A 22,714-nucleotide genomic window follows, 5' to 3' on the forward strand; every position below is an offset into this window, starting at 1 on the left:
AAAATAAAGTAGGTAAGATAATATATATATACAAATGTACAGAAAAAGGGACACAGCCCAGTCCACAATGTTCGTAGGCCACATGGCCACAGGCCAAAGTCCAAGGCCACACATGTCACCTGCATCAACACGGAGAGAACACTGCAGGGGTATCAGATGGTAAAAAGGCAGGCACCTCAGGGGGACGAGGGAAGGGGGCATCTCAGCCGGGAGATGGTACCAGACCACTGGTTCTGGAGGGGAAAACATGCCCTGTGCTTGGGCCTGAGGAGAGCAAGGTCACAATCTCTCAGGTGGGTGTCTCACCCACTGGTTCTGGAGGGGGCAACATGCTCTGTGCTTGGTCCAGGGGAGTGCAAGGTCACAGTCTTTCAGGTGGGTGTCTTGCCCACTGGTTCTGGAGGGAGCATCGTGCCCTGTGGTCTTGATCCTGGGGAGTGTTGGCCATGTGGGTGTCTTACCCACTGGTTCTGGAGGGGGCATTGTGCCCTGTGCTCTTGATCCTGGGAAGTGTTGGCCATGTGGGTGTCTTAGCCACTGGTTCTGGAGGGGGCAACATGCCCTGTGCTCTTGATCCTGGGGAGTGTTGGGCATGTGGGTGTCTTACCCACTGGTTCAGGAGGGGGCATTGTGCCCTGTGCTCTTCATCCCGGAGAGTGTTGGCCATGTGGGTGTCTTAGCCACTGGTTCTGGAGGGGGCAACATGCCCTGTGCTTGGTCCTGGGGAGTGGAAGGTCACAGTGTCTCAGGTGGGTGTCATACCCAATGGTTCTGGAGTGGGCACGCCACACAGCAGCCTATGAAGGCAGGACTACATACCATCCGACGGCGGTGACGGATGCTCAGTGGTGGTGCTGCTGCTGCTGGGGGGAGGCTCCTGCCCATCCCCTGCAACCTCGGATGGCTGCTCATTGGAGGTTTTGGTGCTGCTGGGGGGGGGAGGTTCCTGCCCATCCCCTGCAACCTCGGGCAGCTGCTCTGTGGAGGTGGTGGTGCTGCTGGTGGGGGCAGGCTCCTGCCTATCCCCTGGAACCTCAGACAGCTGCTCAGTGGAGGTGGTGGTGCTGCTGGGCGGAAGGCTCCTGCTCATCCCTTGCAACCTCTGATAGCTGCTCAGTGGAGGTGGTGGTCCTGCTGGGGGGGGGGCTCCTGCCCATCCCCTGCAACCTCGGACGGCTACCTATGGAGGTGGTGGTGCTGCTGTTAGGGGGAGGCTCCTGCCCATCCTCTGCAACCTCAGATGGCTGCACAACCAGGGTTGGTGGTGGGGGCTCTGACACAGTTCCTGCCCCAGGACCCTTGGTCTTCCTGCCTGCTGGTGCAGGTTCCTTGGTCTTCCTGGCAGCTGAGGCAGGCTCCTTTCCCTTCTTGCCTGCTGGAGCAGGCTCCTTTTTTATTTCTGGCATTGCCATTTCAGAGGGGCAGGGCAGGCCCTGGAAAATAGCTGCATCACTGGTGAAATTAGGACATACTGGACAAATCACACTGACTTACAAGTTAACAGCATGAAAAGTTATTTTGTAGCTCCATTATTCAGTTTGTGACCGACTCCTCACTCTTTTGCCCCATAGATACCTACTGCTGCGGATGAATAGGAGATGGAGACACACCCCCATGTACAGACCCCTGGTGGACTTGGCAACACTGGAGGACAGGCTCATAATACTCACCTGTAGACTTGACAGGGCCACTTTCACAGAGCTGTGTGTCCAATTGCAGCCTGTCCTGATATCTGCTATCCGTCACCCCACTACGATCGTGCAAGTGCTATCAGTGCTCCATTTCCTGGCAACTGTTTCTTTCCAAGTGACAGTGGGCTTGGCAACATGAATGTCACAGCCAATGTTCTCAAACATGTTGACAAGAGTGTTGTCTGCCCTGATTAAACACATGTGCATCTACATCATTTTCCCCCAGGTTGAAGATTTGGCCACAGTGAAGGTTGAGTTCTATGCAATGGGACATATCACCAACATAATTGGGGCGAGTGATGGAACACATATTGCATTTGTCCCAATCCCCCCCCCTCAACCCCCAGAATGAACAGGTGTTCAGAAATCGTAAGAGTTTCCACTCTATGAATGTACAGATGGTGTGCTTGGCGGACCAGTACATCTCCCACATCAATGCTAAGTATCCTGGGTCGGTGCATGATGCCTTTGTCCTGAGGAATAGCAGCATCCCAAATGTGATGGCCCAACTACAGAGGCACAGGGTATGGCTAATAGGTGAGCCCTGGTACCCACCCAGTATATGTCGGTGTATGGGTATGGATATGGGATAGTGTGTGGCTAAATGTTGTCCCTCAATAACAGGTGACTCTGGTTACCCAAACCTATCATGGCTTCTGACCCCTGTGAGGAATGCCAGGACAAGGGCAGAAAACCGTTATAATGAGGCACATGGGCAAACCAGAAGGATCACTGAAAGAACCTTCGGCCTCCTGAAGGCCAGGTTCAGGTGCCTCCATCTGACAGGTGGATCCATGTGCTACTCACCCAAGAAGGTCTGCCAGATAGTGGTGGCATGCTGCATGTTGCATAATCTGGCCCTCAGATGCCATGTCCCATTCCTGCAGGAGGAGGAGGCTGGAGATGCCTGTGTGCCAGCAGTGAACCCGGTGGACAGTGAGGATGAGGAGGCAGAGGATGAGGATGAGTATAACAGAACATCAGTGATCAGACAATACTTCCAATGACACACAGGTAGGACAATGTTACTTCACATTTCAATGATATTTGTTTGAATTTGTGTGGCACTGGCATGCTGATATTTCCCACTTCCATGCCCACTCACTGTTTCCTCTGGCAATTCTTTTTCAGATGTTGGTGACCTCACATACACTCCTGGTGTGATCACTGCAGCCAACTACAGGTCATTAATCTATGCTCATTTTCTGTACGAGTTGAATTTCAATGTTTGTACCTGTTTCAATGAATACATAATTGAAAAACATGACATACTCCAAACTTCTTTTTTTTCCAAGCGTGTTTATTGTAGTGCTAAAATATTGAGGGGCAAGTGCAAGGGGATGGGGTGATGATGGAGGAAAGTCTGGGGTATTGTTCCAGTCTGTTTCTAGCACAGGTGCATTGTCCAAGGTGACATAGGAAGGGGAACAATGGCAGTTCAAGGTGGACAAGGTGACTGAGTGGGACACAAGGGTGACAATCAGGAGAGTCTCATTTCCTGACGGGGGTCTTGGCAAGTGTCTCTGGCTTCTGTCTGGATCACAGGGAATGTTTTCGGGGTGGTTCTCCTTCTGCAGGGGAAGGGGTGCTAGTGGCCTGTGAGTCCTGTGGCAGGGCCTCCTGGCCACTAGCAGCAGCGGAGGTGGAAGGCTGCTCAGATGTCTGGCTAGTGGCAGGGGCCCGCTGTTGTCTGACTACCTCCCTCATAATGTTGGCCATGTCTGCCAGTACCCCTACTATGAAGATCAGGGTGTTGTTGATGGCCTGCAGGTCCTCCCTGATCCCCTGGTACTGTCCCTCCTGCAGCCGTCTGTTCTCCTGCACATTGTCCAGGATCTGGCCCATTGTGTTCAAGGAATGTTGTGAGTCGGTTCCCCTCCTGGAGACTCGGTTCCCTGGGCCTGTCCTCCCCCTGGCGCACAGCAATCCTCCCATTCTACCTGTTGGCCTGTGCCTCTGTCCCCTGAACTGTGTGCCCTCTGCCACTGATCCCAGGTCCCTGATTGTCTTGGGTATGAGGTGTGGCCTGGGGTCCCTGTAGAGGTGGACACACTGCTGATTGACGTGTCCTGGGGGCAGAGGTTTGGGTACACTGGGTGGGTGCTGTGGTGGTGTTATCCTGATTGGGGAGGCTCTGTGGTGGTGTGGACTGGGCCTGGGTAACCGGCTGTCCAGAGGTCCCTGATGGGCCAAGCTGATCATCCAGATCCTGAAGACCAGAGTTGCTGTCATCACTGTGGGCTTCTTCACTTGGGGGACTGGATAGTGCTGGCACCTCCTCTCTGCTGACATTGGATGGGATACCTGTGGGGATGTTAATGATGTGTTATGGTTTATGTTTCTGACATATTGTACATCCCTGGCTTCCTCTCTATGGTTGGATTTGCCCTTCCAGCTTTCACTTGTGTATGTTAGTGTATGGTGAGATTGTTAGTTCTCTATGGTGTGCATGCTTTAGTGATGAGTGCCCATGCAGGGCTGTAAGTGGTGTTCTTGCATTGGTACATCATGCAGGGCTTGGCATTGGGATAAGTGAGATGTGATTGTGAGGTGTGTGGGAAGTGGTGGAGTGATGGGAGTGAGGCTGAGGGTGGGGGTATGTGATGGCATGCAGGGAGGGAGTGATAGTAGTAAAGAGTTGACTTACCAGAGTCCAGTCCTCCTCCGACTCCGGCCAGGCCCTCAGGATGCAGGATTGCCAAGATGTGCTCCTCCCACGATGTTAGTTGTGGGGGAGGAGGTGGGGGTTTACTGCCAGTCCTCTGTACAGCAAGCTGGTGACTGGCTGCAATGGAACATACCTTCCCCCGTAGGTCGTTCCACCTCTTCCTGATGTCAGCCCTTGTTCTTGGTTGCTGTCCCACGGCGTTGACTCTGTCCACGATTCTCTGCCATAGCTCCATTTTCCTAGCTATCGATATCTGCTGCACCTGTGCTCCAAACAGCTGTGGCTCTACCCTGATGATTTTCTCCACCATGACCCTTTGCTCTTCCTCTTTGAAACAGGGGTGTCTTTGTGGTGCCATGGGTGTTGTGTAATGTGTTGGGGTGTGTGATGTGGAGTGTGTGAGTGGTGTATAGTGTGTGGCTCTGGTTGTGTCTGTGGTCTTGATGTCTCTCTACTGGCAATGGTTTGTAATGGTGAAGGGTTGTGGGTACTGTGGGTGTGTGTTTTATAGTGGTGGGGGTGTGGTGTGTGTATGGATGTCAGGTGTCTGTTGTTTGAATTGTCCAATGTGGTATTGTTTTGTATGTGTGTGTGTACATTTTGAGCGCAGCGGTATGTACTGCCAATGGTTTACCGCCGTTGAATGTCCGCCATGGTGATTCGTGGGTCATAAGGTGGTGGGCACAGTTCTGTTGCGTAACAGTGTGGGTTTGGATACCTCCAGTTTATCACTGACCTTTGGTGTGGCGGATTTGTGTATGTGGCTGAATACTGACGGATTGGTGTGTGTGTGTCATAATATGGTGAGCGGATATCCGCGGTGGTGGCGGCGGTAAGTTGGCGGCAGGCAGCTTGGCAGTAAGTGGGATTTACCACCAATGTCATAATGATGGCCTAAGTTGCTTATTTTAGTGACCTGAAGAGTGGCTCAATGGAGGCAAATTGCATACTGCCTCTAAACATGGAGCTCGTCTAAATTTTCCATCTATAAGAGCTCTTTCCGTGAGATGTTAAGAACGCTGAAAAATGTGTACTTAACCTAATTTGCCTTATTGTTATTTCATTTAACTTCAAACATGTAGTTGAAGCTGCATTTTGGGATCTTGTTGAATGGACAGGGAAGATTGTGGCAAGACCAATGGCTTCCACCTATATTCAGAATAAGGTGTTTACAGGCATGGAGGTGTAACTGGATACTATTGAGCATCCCCCTTTGAAGCATTTATATTGAAAATTCATATGATGACTTCTTCCAGTTTCCTTGTATTCAAATTATAAGGCTTGCTCAAGGCCCCCGCCTGGTCTGCGTATTTTTTGCCCATCCATTGAATATCCAAATGCCTGCCTCCTAAAGGACATCCCTTTTTTATCGTTCCCCAAGTACAAAATAATTGAAACAGTTGAGGAATCCTCTCCAGAGAATAGTATATGTACCCTTATGCAATTTAAATAGTATCCTTCTGGTTCTCTTTGCAGCATCTAAGTATTGGGAGTCAGCTTGAAGCGTGCATTACAATCACCTGATACGTTGCATCTGAAGTATAAGCAACCTTACAAAGTCTTTTACCGTTGGTGTTGGTCTACCAAAAGATTTTAACCTCTTGCAGAGGGGTAGTTATTTGTTTCTGCCCTTGCCTTCCAGGGACTTTTAGTCATTTGTATATATCGTTATGCCTTATTTGCTTATGTACTTTTAATATTTTTATGTTCATCTATATCCCTAGCCTATGAATTCAATTTTAGTGATAGTAAAATATTTTCACTTTTTTGTAGAATAAGACTGTTACGTTTGTAGGGCAGTTTAATCTAGTTATAATTAATTTAATATTAAAAGCTCCATACACTTTCATGTAAATGGTTACATTTTCCCTCTAATCGCACCTTTAGTGTAAATGTAATGATAGAAATGCTATTCTTATAAATCGCTTTGCAATAGATAGTAAGTATTGTATAATTTACCTGGTCTGCAGATGCTCTCACTGACATCTGCTTTCTCAGCCCTTTTAAGTGAATTAAGACTTTTGAGCTCACCCCGCGCTACCTGTAAATTAAGTCAGTGGAACTTGAAGGGTGTGCTCTGATTTCCCTTGGTCTGTAAATGTCTGGATGCTACGGTTGTGGGAACTGAGCTAAAATATAATAGTCCATTAACTAGTCCTCACCTCTGCCATAACGTTTGCTTTCTAACAACTATATGATAATAATGTATAATTTGATTTTACTGCTTGCATTCCTTGTGTACTTGTGTATATATGAACTAAAACCAATTTGTTATTATCGTGATTAAAATTAACATTTCTTTGACAGAGACAAAAATAAACTTCTTGCTCAGACAAGCTCTCACCATTGTGGCGACCATGCCCTTTACCTTCATGCTGGAGGAGTGGAGATGGAAGGTTTTCAGTGGTGAAATTCCAAAAGATCAGTGGATGAAAAAGTGGTGGGAGATGAAGTGAGTATGTGAAATAGGGAACCCCATTATTTGGTGACATGGTTGACAATAATGCTTACTGCTTCGTATTTTTATTTTCTTGCTGATAAATGTGCCCTTGGCCATCATACATATCTAGCTAAATCCAATAGCGATTCCTACATTCTGTGAAGTAAAGCATAAGCCACCTGATTAAATCACCCAAAATGTATTCCAAAAAAAACAGGAGTCCTTACAGATTCAGTGGCACTGATTTCTTGTTGAAGTTGCGAGCATGGGTTCCCTAAATTCAATTGATTAAACGGAACTTGAACTTGCCCTGTTGACTTTTTTGATAACTGGATAGCTGTTCTTTTCTTAGAAGTTCTATATTACCACAAGCCACCTCAGAGGCCTAGAATACTTGCAACTCTCATTACCTGTCAGGGTGTTTGAAACTTAGGCCTTCATTTACAGTCTGGTGAGTGGTTCATCGGCCATTGGCAGCCATGGCCTCTGTTACACTGGTTTGATGACCCACTCCTTGATTCAGAAATTCCTGTCTGGCAAGTGGGGTCGTGCTACCTTCTGTGGTGAGGCTGCTGCAGCAGTTCTGTTTAAGGCTGTAAATGTTTTCCAAGAGGGCTCCGTGTTGGATGACTCAGCAAAATGTTTGCTTTTCAAGTATAAACTCTCACATCTATTGTTGAAAAATAACAAATCGAGGACCCCAAAGACTAGGATGTTTTTACCTGCTGGGGTTGGCCATTGTGCTATTTTCTTGCCCAACATCACTATACCTTTCCATGCCTCTCCAGGACCTTGAAACCTAACGATGTTTGCCATTCCCTAAACAGGGCACAGTGCCCATCCCTAAGACCTGACCACCCTGTGATGGAGGAGCTGTCAGATCAAAGGTTTCTGATGAAAGTGCAAGCTAATGCGCTGCTGTCAGACACCCAGCACTACTGATAGAGCGAAACCGTGGTAACAATTTACCTGTGTTCGGACGCTCTTTAGGCCGATGAATCTTTTGACTAAGTGGGAACTCTCTGTACTCTTAATCGATCAGTCACATCAAATCAATAATCAATAACGTACATAAGCAATACCTTGATCAACATAACACTTAACAATTAATCCAGAATACATTTCGGCGAACCCTGACCTTTCAGTCAGGAATAACCACACCAGTTTATTGCAAAGTTAGTGAATTTATTTCCCTATATTAACAAAGCTAGCACAATATAAATGTGTCTCAACACCAAATGATAAACATAAATGAACATTAATAGCTGTCCATATCGTCGAAACAAGTGTAATCTATGTAGCATTTGAATCACAAGACATTCGATAATGGCAATGCAAAGCACTAATACGATAATCTGTAATGGGCTAATTGCGTACATTTAGTCAGCATAACAAGATCTCAAATTGCATCGTGTGACATATGGAATCCTCATCTAACCCAAATTAGCATCGGCATGTGGGTCTTCATGCAAAAACAATTTAGCAACATAAATTTAGAAAACTCCTAGATAGGGACCTTATCAAAATCAGCAGTTGGTTACCTAAAAGAAACACAATGCAATTGTACAATTTCCTTTCATATTTACCAATTACGATCAGCATACAAGGAAGTCTTCGTCTCACAGGTACCGTTCTTCGATCAGCATGGGACGGAACAAAGGGGCAAGGGTGAACGGGGCAATCGCCTCACGGCGGCAAGGTAAAACTACTACTTCATGCAAAGGGATCAGAGTTAAAGTCTCTAGGGCAAGAATCATTAAAGTCTCTTTCTCTCGACTAGAGAAAGCATCAAAGTCTCTCAAAATGGCGTCGCAGCAAAGTGGGCCATAATAGCTACGAAGTCTGCAAAATGGCGGGTATCGAGCTGGTAATGGCCTAATTTCTTCTCGTGCACCTGGTTTTTATAGGCAACAGTTCGAATCCAGTAGGGTCTCCATTGGAAGGTTCATAGGTTAGCTTCAAATTGTCCAATCAAAAACGACAGTTCTCAAGCTTTTACTTAAGCATACATTATCCTTGGAGATGGGTACGCAAATCGCAACATTGTCTCCCAATTAGCTCACTTTCAGAGCCTCCATTGTCCGCACCTGCAAGTCGACCTTGAATTAAAGAGAAAATATGCCATGCTGGCACTAAACTTTAAGATAAGCATGTGAACAGTTTCTGTGGAAAAGTACAGCTTCAAGCAGAAATACACGTTTAATAGCACATTGGAAAAATACGAACATCTAAACCGTGAGACCAGGCCACTAGGCCAAAGCCTCCTCTAAAGTAATGCTAAGCTAACGCATTTCAAATAAGCAAATCGTAGCATCCGTTTATGATTATGTCGGATTAGTGCAATTCTAATACACCATGTTATATAAAGCACGCGTATAAATGTTGGCAAACTACTCTGAGGGCACATTTTGTCCCCGTACAATCTTTATTAGTTCGGTTAATGTCACACATGATTATTTCACACTACGTTTATGCGTTAATAAATCAAAACCTTCATTTTCTGCTTCATCAATCCCTCCTCTGATGACTACTTGTCATCACACAAATTTAGCCCACAAATTTTATTCCATTAAAATTTTGTCAGTTCCCTTTTCCTTTTAGTTCCCCTAGTTTGTGCTTTGTATTCTTCTGCCATTCTTTTCATAATTTTCTCCTCCTTTCTTCTTTTAATTCTTTCCATAATCATTATTATTCCCCTTTTTATTCCCCAAATTCCAAATACACAAATTATCACTATTAAAATTCCCTCTATTATTTTTAACAATATTCCATTCCAAATTCCCCCAATCCAATGTCCCACTGAAGCAAGTCCTTTTCCAACCTTCTCCCATACTCCTGGTTCTTTCAGTTCCTTCAAATCTGCACTTTCTTTTGTTAGATTAGCAAGCATAGTTTTAATTTTCACACTATTGTCGGGTATATAAGTACAACAGTGTCTGGCACCAAGCATTTTGCAAACACCTCCATCCTTTGCTAAAAGAATATCTAAAGCAAGCCTATTTTGAAGAGTCATAGCTCTTTCCGCTGCAATTTCAGCATCTATCAGGATTATAGCACCTGAAAACTTTGTCAACATGTTATCCACTATAGTAGACAACTTTCTTATTTTGATAGAATTCAGCACAACTCCCAATGAAGGAATCATGGCTCCAAATATATCACCTACCACAGCAGCTGCGGTCTCTCTTTTCTGGATACGATGGGATCCAGATGTCTTTTGAATCATCGATACGTCATCCAGTTGATAAACCTTTGGGAACACTATACCCAAATAACATCTTCCCCACCATCCCTTTGGAAGACGATAATAGGCATTATGCCCACAAATGTAATATACACCTGGAATGACAGGATCAAGTCCGTCCATCATGAATGTCCATTTGGCCTTAAAGATAAACGTGTGTTTACACTCACTTGCTCCTACAAAAATGTTGTCATAATAAGATTCACCTCGATATATACAAAACTTCCCTACATGCCAAGCATCTAAAGCAATTTTCCCTTGTGTTTTTATTGCAGCAAAATCATAATTATCTACTGAAGTCCTCTTATGTAACTCCTTTTCTAATTTCGCCTTCATTTGAGCCCTTCTATCATCTGTGCGATCTAAAAAGCTTATTTCTACTGCAGAGAGTGAGCAGGTAAGATTTTCCCTATGAGCGTGAGCCGTTTCAAAAGGTAGCATTGGCTCGAAAAATTCCCTCATAATTATTGCATCCCAATCTTTAGCAGTCTGGCTTAGCTGTGCTATTATAGGAACATAAGCAAAGGTAACATCATAGTTTGAGTAAAAATACTGTATGTTAGTTTGACCATAAAACCTAGACATTACTATACTACATGTAATCCCGTATGTAAGAGGCATGTGGTGATATGTCACCCCTTCCTTCACTGATGTCGGTATCTGTGTACACACATAACAATCTTTCGCATCCATTGTCTCAACATATTCTGTTAGTAAGCGATAGAAAACATTATACGAAAGCTCTTTCCTTTCATGCAAGAGTCTCTCATCCAGTGCTAGCCTTTTCAATGCTGTTAGTTCAGTGACAGTAACAGGAGCAATAGTAGAAGCCTCGATATTCTCACTTTCACCCTTTCCATGCATTCCAAACACAATTGCCATTATTATTAGTACACATGTAACTACCAAGCCTATACACACATATTTACAATATTTCTTTCTATTGTTTTGCGTCATGATCTGTATAGAATCAGAGAGCTAGAAGCACTTATAAATGAAACTATTTAGCAATTCAGTTACAAAGCTGAGCGAGCGCAATGTTCACACCGTCTTCTTCAAAAGGCCAAGTCACTTATCGGTTAGCAGCATTTGTCTCAATTCGGCAATAACTCAGTCTTTATCGGTTTAGCAAATGTCTCATCCGGTTTAGCAATGTCTCAGCTGGTTGTTTATTTCACGTTAGATTGTAGCAAGCAATGTCATTCATCACCCTTTCAATCAACACTGTCCATAAAACTTTTCTTTTCTATTGGTATCTCTTCTTCTTCTTCGTTCTCGATGCTTAGAGATACAAACTCATCAGTCCAATCGTCATTGACTGCATATGCCCATTCAGGACCGGAATACCTTCTGTTCGGTATCCTTTTCCTTTTCAATTTTGCTTCTCTTTTCGATTCTGCCTCGCTGGTACTTTCCTCTTTTGTCAAGTCTTTTTCTTCACTCGAGGTTGGTACCACGACAGACACTTCTTTTCTTTTCTCTTTTACTTTTGGCCTCTCTCCGTCGTTCAAACCTTCTCCAGACCTTTGTTTTACTGGTGATATACTTAGTCTCCTCTTTGCACCGTGTCCATTTGATGGACCTGCGACCTTTTCTGTAGAAGTTTGAACTTTTTCGTTCTGCTCTGCCTTGTCCCCTCCTTCAGGGGAATCGATCACGTTCTCTTTTCCCTTTTCTGTATCGTCTGTTTCTGGGAAAGCCCCCTTCTGATCAGGCTCTCCTGCTTTTTCACCTTTTTCGAGCCCTTCGTCACCGTTACTTTCGTCAGGCTCTGTATCACTTTCAGCTGCCTCAGGTTCTTTGTCACCTTCAGCTGCTTCAGGCTTTTTGCTACCCTCAGCTGCTTCAGGCTCTTTGTCACCTGCAGCTTCTTCGTCGCTGTCTGAACTTTCTCCTTGGTCTTCCCCAAGTGAGTCGGACTCTTCGTTCTCCAATAATATCTCTTTCTCTCCTGCTTCTGCTTGTTCGCTTTCAGTTCGCTTTTGTCCTGTCTCAGCACTCGGCACTGTTTTATCAGGCACTGGCAATTTCAGCGCTTCAACTTCCTCATCTGTGGGACACAACACCTTCTTTGTGTGACTGGCGTGAATCCAGTTGGGAACTCCCGCACATTTCACAGCGGTAGTTGTCGTCAGGATCACTTGGAAAGGGCCTTTCCAACGGGGTTCCAGGCACGACTTCCTCACGTGCTTCTTCACCACGACCCAGTCACCTGCTTTCAGTGCGTGTCCTGGACCTTGGATCGGTGGCAAGGTGGTCGCTTCCACCTGGTGAGAGAAAGAGCGAACCACGTCAGCCAGTCCTTTGCAGTAGTCTAACACCATATCATCTGTAATATTCAAAAGCGCATTTGCGGGAACTGCAGGAAGTCTCATAGCCCTGCCCATGAGAATTTCGTGCGGAGACAATCCAGTTTTTCTATCAGGAGTGTTTCTCATTGACATTAGCACTAAGGGCAATGCGTCAGGCCATTTCAAATTTGTTGATGCACATATTTTCGCCATTCTCGATTTCAGTGTACCATTCATCTGCTCCACCAGTCCTGATGCTTCAGGGCGATAGCTACAATGCAGTTTCTGCTCAATGTTCAGCGCTTCGCAAAGTAACTTTATCACCTCGTTGTTGAAGTGACTTCCCCTATCTGATTCTAAAGAGATCGGGAATCCGAAACGTGGTATCAACTCTCTCAATAATAGCTTGGCAACTGTAAGGCTGTCATTTCTACGTGTGGGGTATGCCTCAATCCAGTGACTAAAAATGCACACAATCACCAACACATATTTCAGACCTCCATGCACAGGCATCTCAATGAAGTCCATCTGCATACGACTAAAAGGACCGCTTGCCCTACCAATGTGACTCGCGTTCACAACCGTTCCCTTTCCTGGGTTCATCTGCTGGCAAGTGACACATCGATGGCAAACTGCTTCTGCAGCTTGACGAAATCTGGGGTTAAACCAATCAGTTTTGAACAAACTTATCATGGCATCTCTCCCTAGGTGAGCTTGCCCATGATAGAACCGCGCAAGCTGTGATAAGAGACTATTTGGCAAAAAAAAATTCCCTCATGTGAAACCCATAACTCGTCTTGTCTCTTTATACATTGTGATTTGATCCAGGAATCTCTTTCATCCTCCCTGACATTATTCTGTAGTGCTTTTAGTTCCTCTATTGTATCTACGACCTTCAAGGCAAATGCTTCAGCTGGTTCGAGTTCTGGCTCATTTATTGAGTTCCATTCATCTCTCAGTAATATACAGTTCAAGGCACAAAATCTTGCGACTTGATCCGCATATGCATTTCCCAGAGAAACATAGTCCTGTCCTTTCGTGTGAGCACTGCACTTTACCACTGCAACTTCAGCTGGTACTTGAATGGCATGTAACAATTCCCTTATCCTTTCCCCGTTTTTCACTGGGGATCCTGAAGAAGTCAGGAAACCTCTCTGTGACCATAGTTGTCCAAAGTCATGCACAATCCCAAACCCGTATTGACTATCAGTGTAAATGGTGACTTTCATCAATGCAGACAGTTGACATGCTCTGGTAAGGGCTACAAGTTCTGCTACTTGTGCAGAATAGACTCCTTGAAGCCATCCCGCTTCCAAGACCCCTGTTACAGTGCATACAGCGTATCCTGCTTTCAAAATCCCAATCCCATCTCTTAGACATGAACCATCAACAAAAAGAATTTGGTCATTTTCATCAAGCTTAGTATCCTTGATGTCCGGTCGAGGTTTTGTGCAAAATTCAGTCACCTGAAGGCAGTCATGCTCGACGTCTTCAGCGTTCTCAATTTCGACATTTTCTCCAGGAAGCAAGGTAGCTGGATTCAACGTAGTGCACCTTTTCAGCTGCACATTCGGTGAGCCCAGAATAATCGTTTCATACCTTGTGAGTCTTGCTCCAGTCATGTGTTGCGTTCGGGAGCGGGTCAAAAGTATCTCAACTGAGTGAGGGACCATGACTGTTACTGGGTGTCCCATCACTATTCCTTCACTCTGAGTGAGGCTGTTACCAACTGCTGCTACGGCGCGCAAACACCCTGGGAGTGCTGCTGCGACCGGATCCAAAGTAGCTGAAAAATACGCTACTGGTCTGTTTACGCCACCATGGGCTTGAGTCAAGACAGACAAAGAACATGCATCACGTTCATGACAAAACAATGTGAAAGGCTTTGTGTAATCAGGCATACCTAAAGCTGGAGCCCTACACATGCATTCTTTCAATTCAACAAAAGCATCCATCTCATCTCCTTTCAGCTCAATTTGATCCAAAGCATCCTTCTGGGTCAGTTTCAGTAAAGGCTTCGCTAGAGTCGAGAAGTTGGGAATCCACTGGCGACAGTAGCCCACCATTCCCAAGAACTTCCTCACCTCCTTTCTCGTCTTAGGCGGACTCATTTGAAGTACACTTGTAATCCTTTCCTTCATTATTCTCCGTGACCCTTTCTCTATCTGGTGACCCAAGTATTTCACTTTCTTCTGACAGAACTGCAATTTGGAAGGAGACACCTTGTGTCCATTCCCTCCCAAATGGTTCAACAGAGCAATGGTATCGGCTGTGCAGCCACTTTCTGTCTTTGATGCAACCAGTAAGTCGTCAATGTACTGTACTAGGGTTGACTCGAATGGCAACTCCAACTCTTCCAAGTCTTTCTTTAGAACCTGATTGAATATCGACGGTGACTCAGAAAACCCTTGAGGAATTCGACACCAACTGTATACTCTGTCTAGGAATTTGAAACAAAAGAGAAATTGGCTGTCCTCATGAAGAGGCACAGAAAAGAATGCTTGTGACAAATCGATGACTGAGAACCCTTCGGCATTGCAAGGAATTTGAAACATTATCACAGCTGGATTCGGTACTACTGGGCAGCATTTGACTATGATGTCATTTATTTTCCTCAAGTCTTGCACAAGTCGGACCTTTCCACTTGGCTTTATTAGTCCCATTATCAGTGAATTACATGGACTGCTTAACACTTCTTTCAGTACCCCCTGTTTCACAAATTCGTCAATGAGTTGGGCAACTTTCATGAGGGTATCTTGTGGCATGTGGTATTGTGGGGTGTGGGGAAAGATCGCATTGGGCTTTACCATCACCTTCACTGGTTCCACTCCTTTCATCAATCCCACCTCTTTCCCTGTCATGTCCCACACTTCCTTTCCGACTGTTTCTCGCAATTCTGCTGGAATATCTTCTTCAGTTATCATCGGGAAAAGACAAATCAGAGGATACTCTTCATCTACCGTTTCCATTTCATCCCCCTCTACACTATCCTCTTCTTCCCCATCACTGCTCGTCTGGATTGTTATTCCTTCGTTCGAACACATGATCGAACAACCCAATTTGCACAATAGGTCTCTCCCTAACAGTGCTATCGGGCTTGAGTCACATACCACAAACTGATGTACCCCTTGATAGTTACCGATGCTGACTGGTACCGGATCTGTAATTGGGTTCGTCAGATGTCTGTTTGCTACTCCCACCACTTGAACTGTCCTCCCTGAGAGTGGCAAATTTGGTACTTCACTACTCTTAACAGTTGAACGTGTGGCTCCCGTGTCCACCAAGAATGAAACACGATGACCCATTACTCTTCCCTCTACGTACGGACCCTTTTGATCAACTTCTAAGGATGCTGCAAGCACACAATCTCCTTCTTCTTCTGAGCTTTCACTCTCCCATACATTGTTTATTCCACTCTCACTGTGTAATGGGAACTGTTGTACGGTGCCGTTTGTACTCATTACCTGTCCCGAGACCTGTGGAGGAACCATCACTTGCTGCTGACTCATTGGTGCCAAAGGTATTTGCATTTGCTGATTAGGTACCATGGGTAACTGCTGTTGCATCGGCTGCATTTGCGTCATCTGCATACGGGGCATCTGCATCTGCTGCGGCTGCATAGGTTGTAATCCCTGCAAATGATTTACGGTCTGAAAATTTGGGTTTGGACCTCTCATTTTCGGTCCCCTCATTGTCTGAAATGCATTGACGTCATTGTTTTGCTGACCAACACCTACACCTGCACCTGCACCTTCCTGCACCACCATCGGGCACTCGCGTTTCCAATGACCTACAATTCCGCACGCGTGACACGGCATCACTTTCTTCATTGCCTGCACACCCGTCACAACAGTGTTTAAATCCGGACCATTATTCACAAAACCTCCTCTGCCTCTGCCTCTCGCCTGTGGCTGAAACGCCATGTTTCCCTGCAACTGCGGCTGCGGCTGCGGTACCTGCTGTTGGAACCCTTGCATCCCTTGCAAACCTTGCAGACCTTGCAAACCTGTCTGAGCTGCTTTAAGTTGCATCATCATCACCTTCTCTTTCAGCCTTTTCTGTTTCACTTCAATTTCGTCGCTACAGTATTTCGCATAAGTTAGGACCTCATCAATCGGTTTAGACTGCCAACAAATCAAATGCGACTTTATCATTTGACTTATCTCTGGTCTCAACCCTTCCACAAATCTGAACACAAAATGAAGCATATCCTTCGCCTCAATTGTTTCCGTGCCACTGTAATTCTTGAACGCCTTCAACAACCTCTCATAGTAACTATGAATCGATTCTTTAGCCTCTTGGGCAGTTCGATCAATCTTCTGCCAATCCACATTTTTCGCGGCAACCTTCGTCTTCAAATGCTCAATCACCTTATAGTACAAGCTCATCACCATAGGTGATGGTGCACCCGTCTCCCTGTCTCTTTCTGGTTCACTTGTCGGCCAACCTACAGCCCTTTTGCAATCCTCCCACAAATCTGCCGGAACCACGATCTCAAAGAGAGTATTCAGGTCTTCCCAGAGACATTTTGCAAGCTTCACAAACCTATCAGTCTGTTGATACCATTCAATCGGCTTCTCTCTCAGTTTGGGAAAATCATCCGTAAATGACTGAATGTCACTCCTGTGCCATGGTACATGTACTAATTTTCCCCCTGCTGTCTCCCTCATTGGTAACATGGTTACTGTCTCGCTGCTCTGCGGTCTTTTCTCGTTGTGCTCTGTAGCACTGTCCCTTCTCTTATCCTTCCTCTTTACCCACCTGCTTTCCCACTTGTCTAAGCACCTCCACACTTGTGCACTCTGCAACAATTCTCTAAGGTGTGCCTTCATGCCTGCTGACCTCATGTGTTCAAAATCTGTGGTCCCAAAATCCAACCTATAGCTCCTGCTCAAGTGTTTCGTCTTGCCTATGTCAATCCCGTTTCTGTCCGCTACTTCCTGCAAACTTTTATGTACCTTGTTCACTTCTTTCGTAATCTTTGGACATAGGTATCTCAGCTCTTCTTCCGTGTAGGACTCTAACCTATTCACACCCATAGTCCCTTCCACCAATTCTTGTGCTTCCATGTTCAGCCTCATCCTATTCAGGTAATCTTCTCCTTTCCCACTGTCTGAACTTTGTGTGGAATTCAAGCTGTTGAACCACTGTGTCAGCTGTTGCGCATTTACCCCCATCAGTGTAGCATTCACATCGACTGCCATCGATGGTTGCGGCAACTTTTCAGTATTCGATGTTAAAGGTATTATCAGTGGGGGGCTCGACCTCACCAGTGTAGACTGAGCACATATGGGACTAAACTCCATCAAGGATCCAGATCCACTTGGCTGAGCCGCTATCGGAGTTATCCCTGGAGTGTTCTCTATGCACCTCCTCTCTGTCCCATTCTGCAGCATTGATCCCTGACTGTTCATGCCCAAGTTAGGCTGGCTATACAGAGGTACCGGTGGACCTACAGTAATGGGTAGTGATATCGCGTCTGGGTTCTGTCCATTTCCCATGTTCTGAGGCATGTTCATTCCCATACTATGGGTCATCATTGCCGGCATGCCCATCTGACTCCCCGTCATCTGACCATATGCGTTTCCTCCCTGCATCTGCTTTTGAGGCATCATAAACTGAGTTGATTCAGCCTGTGTCATTGTTGGATTGTGACCATTCTGTACTCCCCTTACTGTTTGTTCTAGAACCATTCCTCCACTATTGTCACTGCTGTAGTACCCTGGCATCTGCGGTTGGTAATTTTCTGCTGGTTTCAACACGGGCACATCTGGATATATTCTCCTAACCTGCGGTATCTGCGGGGTGAACAGTAAACTCGGGTCCTTAGATCCCGATGACGCTCCTGAACTCTGGGTTTCACTGTTCTGTACCAGTGCCGAAGGGGCAGAACTGGTACTTGGACCTTGTCCATTCTCCGCATAAGGTGGTGGACGGTCGTTCAGCAATTGCATTATTAACTCCTCATCCTCTAACTCCTCTTCTCTTCTCAATTTTTCCTCGTCCTCTCTATCCTTGGAACACTTCCTGTCTGTCTTACAGGTAGCTTTCTTACCTGTCTCCTCTTCTTCCTTAGTAATTGCGGGAAACAATTTTATTCCCTGCAATATATCTGACCTCCACACCTTCTGCGCATTATCCCACCTAGCATCCGCTAGTGTCTTTTCTACCTTCCTCATCCTTGTTTCAAACTTATTCTTCTGTTGCTGTCTAGCCATTAATTCCCAGATTGCTAGAGCCTCAAACTGTGCTGGCCTTGGAGGTACCTTCATGTCATACATCGTGAATCTCAAATTCTCTAGGATCCTTATATTGAATGTCCCATGTATCGGGAATGCTACGCTCCCATGTTTCTCTGTCAGTTTGTGCCATTGCTTTAGCCAAAGACACGGAGCTACCCCTTTTTCCTCCATTACAATGTAAGCTGGTGTGCCCTCGGGCGGCGTCTCCTCTCCTACGCTCGCTTTAATGTAAGACTCCCCCTTCATCGCACTCCTAAATGCTTTAAGGAATTTCATTTTCTCGTCTTTTATTTCACAAAGTTTATAATCAATAGGTCACTTTTTATTCCACAAAATTTGTAATCAATAGGTGACTTTAATTCCCGGAATACTCTTCACTTGCCTTTCCCTTTCCAATCGAGCCCCACGGACTGCGTCCAATCCGTGCGCGACCCTTCTCTCCAACCAACCTATCCCAGCGCGGCTCCTAGTGACGTCACACTCACACACACTGCGGCTGACAAAGCCTCGCGGCTAGTCTTCCTTCACTCAGCTCCTCCCGTAACAACTTCTTGCATGTATCGCGAGCTACCAAAAACTAAAACAGATCTGTCGGTTTACTACAGGAAGGGTAACACAATCGCTTCAGGACCTTAGGGACCTTTCACTAGCCTCGGCCGCTATTCCGTCTTTCTCAGTCCCCACGTTCGCAAGCAAATCTGACCTGCAGACCTACTCTCAACTTGTCAATGATCTGTTCTAGTGCACTTAGAATCTTGTCAAAGCCCGAAGTCGAAGTTTCTTTCACTCCCTAACACACGTACCGACTCGTTGACCACGCCCGATCAACCTACTAAACCGCCCAGACCACAACATGGATCAACATACTCCGGAGTCTCTTGACCTCGCAGGGCCCGTCTCAACAACAACAACCACGTGGACCTTTTTATGCACAAAGCGCCACACGCACATGAAGTTCGACGACTTCCCTACTCTCACACTCGGAGCCGCACCTCCGCTATCTCTATGAAGTTCGATGACTTCTCTACTTCTACACTCGGAGTCGCACCTCCGCTATCCTTTAAAGAAAAAAAAATCCTCGCAACCTTTTCACACACCCTGCGGCAATAAGCTGTGCAAGCGCAAAACCCTAACTTCACTCATACCATCACTAGTACCGCCAACGCTGTTTCCACACCTCCGTTCTCTCCATTCGCAAGCTCCGAGATCCCGGGAAAGTCGCGGTGGACCTAGCCCATCATCATTCTGTCAATCTATTTTATTCAAGAAAAATCTAGTTCAACTTCTCAAGTGGGGTCTCAAAATGCGTAACCGTTAATTCAACACCATGTACTTTAAGAGTACAGGGTCCCAAAAGACGAAACCATCCTCTGCTACCATCTACTGATAGAGCGAAACCGTGGTAACAATTTACCTGTGTTCGGACGCTCTTTAGGCCGATGAATCTTTTGACTAAGTGGGAACTCTCTGTACTCTTAATCGATCAGTCACATCAAATCAATAATCAATAACGTACATAAGCAATACCTTGATCAACATAACACTTAACAATTAATCCAGAATACATTTCGGCGAACCCTGACCTTTCAGTCAGGAATAACCACACCAGTTTATTGCAAAGTTAGTGAATTTATTTCCCTATATTAACAAAGCTAGCACAATATAAATGTGTCTCAACACCAAATGATAAACATAAATGAACATTAATAGCTGTCCATATCGTCGAAACAAGTGTAATCTATGTAGCATTTGAATCACAAGACATTCGATAATGGCAATGCAAAGCACTAATACGATAATCTGTAATGGGCTAATTGCGTACATTTAGTCAGCATAACAAGATCTCAAATTGCATCGTGTGACATATGGAATCCTCATCTAACCCAAATTAGCATCGGCATGTGGGTCTTCATGCAAAAACAATTTAGCAACATAAATTTAGAAAACTCCTAGATAGGGACCTTATCAAAATCAGCAGTTGGTTACCTAAAAGAAACACAATGCAATTGTACAATTTCCTTTCATATTTACCAATTACGATCAGCATACAAGGAAGTCTTCGTCTCACAGGTACCGTTCTTCGATCAGCATGGGACGGAACAAAGGGGCAAGGGTGAACGGGGCAATCGCCTCACGGCGGCAAGGTAAAACTACTACTTCATGCAAAGGGATCAGAGTTAAAGTCTCTAGGGCAAGAATCATTAAAGTCTCTTTCTCTCGACTAGAGAAAGCATCAAAGTCTCTCAAAATGGCGTCGCAGCAAAGTGGGCCATAATAGCTACGAAGTCTGCAAAATGGCGGGTATCGAGCTGGTAATGGCCTAATTTCTTCTCGTGCACCTGGTTTTTATAGGCAACAGTTCGAATCCAGTAGGGTCTCCATTGGAAGGTTCATAGGTTAGCTTCAAATTGTCCAATCAAAAACGACAGTTCTCAAGCTTTTACTTAAGCATACATTATCCTTGGAGATGGGTACGCAAATCGCAACATTGTCTCCCAATTAGCTCACTTTCAGAGCCTCCATTGTCCGCACCTGCAAGTCGACCTTGAATTAAAGAGAAAATATGCCATGCTGGCACGAAACTTTAAGATAAGCATGTGAACAGTTTCTGTGGAAAAGTACAGCTTCAAGCAGAAATACACGTTTAATAGCACATTGGAAAAATACGAACATCTAAACCGTGAGACCAGGCCACTAGGCCAAAGCCTCCTCTAAAGTAATGCTAAGCTAACGCATTTCAAATAAGCAAATCGTAGCATCCGTTTATGATTATGTCGGATTAGTGCAATTCTAATACACCATGTTATATAAAGCACGCGTATAAATGTTGGCAAACTACTCTGAGGGCACATTTTGTCCCCGTACAATCTTTATTAGTTCGGTTAATGTCACACATGATTATTTCACACTACGTTTATGCGTTAATAAATCAAAACCTTCATTTTCTGCTTCATCACTCCCCCACCTCAAAATAAAGTGTGGAACCATCAGTCTGGCTGGACAGGGACATCTTAAGGAATTAGGGGGCCCTGGGCAAAGCATATTTTCGGGGGGCCCTGTTTGGAACAGTTTTGAATGTATGATCCAATTTCAGCTCTCTTATTTTCTCAATGACCAGGGCGCTGACCGTGCACAGGCACACTTGCCGAAATTCTGAATGTGTCCACATGTACTATTCATGTATAGTGATGTGCGTTTTCAATATTGTAATACAGCACCTGTTCACTAATACTACTGAAAATAATCTCTGTGACACCTTTCTATTTCTCATAAGCGAGATCTTCTTTTGAGCTAAAAGAAACATTTTTATGGATGGTGCATGCAACGTAAACACATTTCGCTGCAAAATGTCTGTAATAAACTCTCACACATCACCTGCATTAAAACACATGAAAGGAAAACAGTATTTAAAACAACATGTTTAAGAATTATTGAAGGTCATTAGGGCAGAAGAGAGCTGGCTCTATGGGGGGGGCTAAAAGGCCCAGGGCCCACTTTCTCATGCCTTAAAACATCTCCGGCAGTAGCACCAGCGATTTATGGCAGTGTTCCAGCTCCCCCAAACTCTAGGTTTGTGGGAATTAGTGTGTGTTTGGTTGCATATGAAAAGTTAGATTGTCGGTGACAGCACTCAAAGAGGGAAGGGGTGTCATCCAGCTAGGTAAAGTTGGTATTAACAGTCATTGAATCACCTGAATGACTGGCCGTGGAAATTCAATCCTAATCCACAGCAGGTTTCCTCAGAAATAATTAACATTTGAGCAATCCGTTTATCTTCGACCTTCAATTATGAAGTATGTTATAATAAAAAATAACTCATTTTGCTTTTGTTGATCCCAAGAGTTTGATACAAAAACATTCTGGTCTATAGGAACGACATGGTTCTTCTGGCTCTATAGTCGCTTTGGTGAGAAAAGAGATCCATGTCTCCTTTACGTAGTGAGTTGACATGGATCAGTATTGGGTCACAAATTATTAAACTAGTTTCTTAGTTAAGCATTTGAAGGTATGTTAATGCTATTATCCATATGAGAGTAACCGAGTCTCTACAATCGTTATCTCTCCAAACAATGTGATTTACATTCATGAATTTAGAAGTTTCTGAAAAAGTATCCCTTTTATGTAATGCTACACATTT

The 22,714-nt window shown here is 45.0% G+C and overlaps 1 protein-coding gene across 1 annotated transcript in view; it reads left to right on the forward strand.

The window, feature by feature from the left end:
• The window catches only part of ACE2 (angiotensin converting enzyme 2), a 405,347-nt gene that overhangs the window by 247,204 nt on the left and 135,429 nt on the right, over window positions 1–22,714 (forward strand). The window contains exon 10 of the mRNA XM_069205018.1: window positions 6,667–6,811. Within this exon, the coding sequence (XP_069061119.1) occupies window positions 6,667–6,811 (145 nt within the window). The remainder of the gene's footprint in view (window positions 1–6,666; window positions 6,812–22,714) is intronic.

The sequence above is a fragment of the Pleurodeles waltl genome, chromosome 8 (genome assembly GCF_031143425.1).
Source record: "Pleurodeles waltl isolate 20211129_DDA chromosome 8, aPleWal1.hap1.20221129, whole genome shotgun sequence".
In the NCBI taxonomy this organism is placed as follows: domain Eukaryota; kingdom Metazoa; phylum Chordata; class Amphibia; order Caudata; family Salamandridae; genus Pleurodeles; species Pleurodeles waltl.